This window comes from Carassius auratus, chromosome 18 (assembly GCF_003368295.1).
Source record: "Carassius auratus strain Wakin chromosome 18, ASM336829v1, whole genome shotgun sequence".
Lineage (NCBI taxonomy): Eukaryota > Metazoa > Chordata > Actinopteri > Cypriniformes > Cyprinidae > Carassius > Carassius auratus.
Window position 1 is genome coordinate 14,572,043 of NC_039260.1, and position 5,606 is coordinate 14,577,648.

The 5,606-nt window shown below is 35.6% G+C and overlaps 1 protein-coding gene across 1 annotated transcript; it reads left to right on the plus strand.

The window, feature by feature from the left end:
* Positions 1 to 1,442: 1,442 nt before the first annotated feature.
* LOC113118021 (uncharacterized) lies at positions 1,443 to 3,463 on the plus strand. The gene is made up of 3 exons (XM_026286874.1): positions 1,443 to 1,978; positions 2,276 to 2,390; positions 2,829 to 3,463. The coding sequence occupies exons 1-3, from the start codon at positions 1,443 to 1,445 to the stop codon at positions 2,952 to 2,954; spliced, it is 777 nt and encodes a 258-aa protein (XP_026142659.1). The 3' UTR covers positions 2,955 to 3,463.
* The last annotated feature ends 2,143 nt before the right edge of the window (positions 3,464 to 5,606 follow it).

A 5,606-nucleotide genomic window follows, 5' to 3' on the forward strand; every position in this document is an offset into this window, starting at 1 on the left:
ATCGAACCGAACCGTGAATTTTGTGAACCGTTAAACCCCTTTCTATCAGCAGCGGCTCGCCCATAGAGGGCGCTGGGGCGCCGACCTCCCTGTCAGTTTTTATTTTTATTTAATTTTTTATTTAATAATAATAAGCTTTTAATAATCTCTCATTTTGAAAAATAATCTGTGTTAATGACATGCTATTAATGGTTTTACTTTAGAATGTGTTTAGAACTCTCCAGAATGATATTTGCATTCACTTCATGTTGGTGTAGTAGTAGCCAATAGGCTGTCTTCCCTGGGCTCCAGTTCGCTCAGCCAAAAGTTTATATTTTGCCAATCATCGTCGTCGAATTTTATGGTTTGGGGGCTCTGAAATATCGCCCGTGATTAGAGCAGTGCACCTGCTGCACCACGGGATATTTACCTCAGAGGAGTACGAGTGCAGTATGGAGGCGCCGATGAAGTCGAGTAGCTTTAATGAAGTCGTGGGAGTTGAGCTAGCCCCAAATTCAGTTAAATCTCTACACCTGTATCCCTTTGAAAGAAGAACATTAGCGGAAAAACTAATTGTAAAAGAACTCGGACCAGACAAGCCAGAAGTGAATATAACCCATCAGGCGCGAGAAAAGGAGAAAACCTACAAGAGATCATTTTCCCGAGGTTGGTTCAATTGAAAGCTTTGGCTTACTAGCTGTGGTTACGCCAATGCAATCTTTTGCTTTCCTTGCTTACTGTTTAAATCAAGTGCTTGTGATAGCTCGTGGACACAGACAGGGGTAACAGACCTGAAACATATGTCAGAACGCATTAAGAAACACGAACGGGCAAGAGTGCATATGGACAACTCTGTGAAGCTAGCCATGTTAGGCCGAATTAGCATAGCCACACAGCTAGATGAGGGACACCGCGTTGCGATAAGAAGGCACAACGAAGAGGTGGACAGGAATCGGCATATTTTGTCAAAGATCATTGATGCCGTGAAATTTTGTGGTGCCTTTGAACTTGCTTTGCGTGGTCACGATGAGAGTGACGCATCAGAAAACCCTGGCATCTTCCTGGGTCTAATTGATCTCATGGCCTCAATCGACCGCGAGTTGGAGGTGCACCTGGAGAACGCCACTGTTTTTAAAGGCACTTCGAAGACCATGCAAAATGAACTGCTAGACTGCATGTTGTCAGTTCTCAGAGACCGCATTCTGGAAGAGGTGAAACAGTCGGACTATATTGCCATTCAGGCAGACGAGACAACCGACATATGCACTCATTGTCAGCTTGTGCTTGTGTTACGGTACATAGATAGCCACAACAACATTCAAGAACGCTTTTTTGAGTTTATCGCGCTTCCAAATGCGACCGCTGATACGATTGCCACTGCATTATTGGAAAGACTGAGCACCATCCTTCCTGCGGGACAAGAGGGAAAATGAATTGCCCAGGCCTATGATGGTGCCACAGTGATGAGGGGTGCTACTGGTGGAGTGCAGCGTAAAGTGCAAGACGTCTACGGGAGTGCATACTACGTTCACTGTTATGCGCATCAGTTGAACCTCATTATGCAGCAGGCAACATCCCACATCCCAAAGATCGGCCAGTTTTTTTCAGATGTAGGGGGGTTTTCTACATTTTTTTCCAAGTCATTCAAACAAACGGCAGTGCTTGATGAAGTGGTGGCACACAGACTTCCAGGTGCTTCAACAACGCGATGGAACTTCCACAGTCGAGCTGTTAACACCGTTTACGAGCACAAAGACGAACTGGTTAAGTGCTTCCAAACCATTCGAGACAGAGGAGACTTTGATGCCATATCGAAGAGAGAGGCCGGGGGTTTTATGAGAATGTTGGAAGATGAGGTTTTCTGTTTCATCCTGGCGTTATTCCACAAAACCATGCCACATGTAGACATGCTGTTTAACCATCTGCAGAAGAGGAACATAGACTCTGTCTTCATCGCAGGGATCACCCAGAGGTTCACTCACAGCATTCAGGCCATCAGGTAGGCTATGATTTTGCATATTGGCTGAAAACATGCTTATGTAGCCTAAACAATAAAAACATAAATCCACATGGCTGAGTACAATAGAACCTATCATAAATATCACAATTTCACCAACATGTTAGACTAGTGAATTTATTTGTGATGAATCTAGATAACATTGACTAGGCCCAACACAACAATAGCACATATTTTAATACAATTTTATTAAAATTTATTTTTATATCTCCAGCAAGTTGGTTTCTGATACAGTAATTTCAGGGTGGACAGTGACTTGTGAAACTTATTTTGGATCAGGGACTCCGTTCCTTCTCTAGTTGAGGATGAGGAGTATAGGGGACCTGTACAGGAACCACCCCTGAAGAAACGGAGGGCAATGGGAGAAGAAACGCAACAGCATCTGGCAATAGAGGTAAGCAGTAACAGAAATTCTATTTCTGTATTCTATTAGCCTATATGTATTCGTGTTCGTTTGCACAATTTTGTATTCTGAATTGTAATTATTAGACATATCTATCTACTGGAGAATGCAGAAATTATGATTTTTTTTTTTTTCACAATTGTGCTTTTATTAATTATTGTTTATATGGTGTGTATGTGTGAGAATGACACAGACAGCCAATAAAGCTTAGAGAGAGAGCGAGTGTGTGTGTGTGAGACAGAGAGAGACTGAGTGGATAAGAGAACGACAGCTAGTGTGTGTATTATAATTATAATTAATAAAACTTACTTGTTCATAACAAAATTGTAACTGCTGTGAATATGCTGATTATATTGTATTTCTGAACTGAGAAATGTGTAAACTTAATGTTTTGTGGTTACTTTTCAACAATTATGTATCGTTGCATAGGTATGTGATACCATTATGAGCCATGCCAAGGAGAGGTTTTCTTTCACCAATCATCTCATCAGTGCCACTCTGTTGCAAGGAGACTTGTTTCCACAACACAGCAGAAAGTTCCGGATTCAGCACTAGGAACCACGGTGGATGCCTATCCCATGTTGGACAAAGCCAGACTTAAAACAGAACTGTCCCTGATCTATGAAAATGAGGACTTCCAGGGTTGCAGTGGTGCACTGGCTCTCTTTCAGGTTGTAATGGAAAATAACCTTCAAGACACATTCGCCGAAACTGTAAGTCTTCTCAAGATCCTCATCACCACACCCATGACAACAGCAGAATCAGAGAGGTGCTTCTCTACTTTAAAGAGGATACAGACTTTCCTTAGGAACACGATGGCACAAGATCGCCTCAACGCTCTGGCTATGCTCTCTATAGAGAAAAAACTCACACGGGACATTCCAGATTTCAACACAAGGGTCATTGAGAGATTTGCCACTCAGAAAGACAGACGAGCAAAGTTCCTGTACAAATAAGAGTTCTCCATCCCCTTCACTCTCACTCACACATTCACTCCATCTACTTCTCTCATACACAAATCTAACTGTCACAGACACCATATGTTAGTCTCTCTCTACTCTTTACTCTCTATCTCTCTCTCTCTCTCTCTCTCACCCTCCCATCTCTCTCCAACAGATTACAAGCAATATTATTGATTAAATAAAAAAAAATTGAATTTAGTCATTAAATTAATTCCTTAAAAGTTAACCATTTAAAATGAGTAAAATGTACACATTTTTTTTAAACACAAATATCTGAATTAAAAATTATTTCTTTTTTATTGCCAACATTGAAGACACCTGATGTTAACGAGCAGAGTTAATTAACTTCTGAGTTATTTTAACTTTAGTAATTATAGCAGCACTGGCCTTGTACGGCGTAATATTTTTAACTTTCACAATGTAATCCATTTTATGATGTTATAAAGCATGTTGAACTGCATTCTGGGCACAGAACATGCTTTATAATTGTCACCATTGTTGAGATTCATAGGCTGATTCTTGATGTCTGTGTCTCTCTTTTTTGTATAAGAGAAACCTTTTAGAAATTATTTGGATTACATTGTAAATATAGCGTATTCATTTTTATGCTGTCATTCTCTTTCTCACTCAGTCTCTCTCTCCCTCACAGTCACACACATCATATTTCACACACATTTGCCATTAAAATAGTGATCTCAATATGAAATGTAACCGTATGTTTGCTTTTTTTGTTTTGAAGTTCTGAGCTGGATTACTGTGTTTCCATAATAGTTAAAATGTTAAAATCTTCTTTCTTCTCATACTTGGTGTTCTTCAAGGATGTTGTCCCACCCTTTCTTTGAGAGCCTTCTCTCTTTCTCTAGGATCAACACAGACTGTTATCCATTATCCAATTTGTCTACAGTGAACTTTTAAAGATATGTAATCTACAGCTGGGGATTGATTAAAGAACTAGATTGTTGTATTCCCTATTATAATTTATTGTTATGCGTTTGCACTTTTTCTATCTGGACACGGAGCATAATAAACTTGCAACTTGTTCATTATCATTACCTGTGAAACTGTTGATTTCTACATGGCAGTTCAATTAATATTGTCTTTTTAGACCATTGGTATTGACTGGTTTGAGCTATAAGCAAGGGACATGGGTGGCCTAAAATGCACGAGAATGCAGGTAATCACAACTATGAAATAAAAAAATTTATGGGGGGGGAGCCCCCAGACCCCCCGCTTTAACAGCCCCACCTAAAATATTTTTCACCAGCCGCCACTGCTTTATATATATATATATATATATATATATATATATATATATATATATATATATATATATGTATATGTATATATATATATATATATATGTATATATGTATATGTATATATGTATATATGTATATGTATATGTATATGTGTATATATATATATATATATATATATATATATATATATATATATATATGTATATATGTATATATGTATATGTATATATGTATATATATATATGTATATATGTATATATGTATATGTATATATGTATATATGTATATGTATATGTATATATGTATATATATATATATATATATATATGTATATATGTATATGTATATGTATATATGTATATGTATATATATATATATATATATATATATATATATATATATGTATATATGTATATATGTATATATATATATATATATGTATATATGTATATATATATAATATATGTATATATATATATATATATATATATATATATATATATATATATATATATATATAATGTATGTATATATATATATATATATATATATATATATATATATATATATATATATATATATATATATATATAATAGTGCTGGGAAAAAAATGAATTGCATTCAAAATAAGTTTTTGTTTGCATAATATATGTGTGTGTGAACTGTGTATAATTATTTTGTATATAAATACACGCATATGCATGTATTAATTAAATTTCTTTGCATGTATATACTGTATATACGGTAATACATAATTTATATTATATATAAATATAAATAATTTATATATAAATAAAAAATATTAAATATATACATGCATGTGTATTTATATATACAAAATAATTATACACAGTACACACATATATAATATGCAAACACAAACATTTTTATTTTGGATGCGATACATTTTTTCCCAGCACTAATATACTATATATATATATATATATGGGGGGGGGTCCCGGATTGTTAAATATGTACATGGGGGG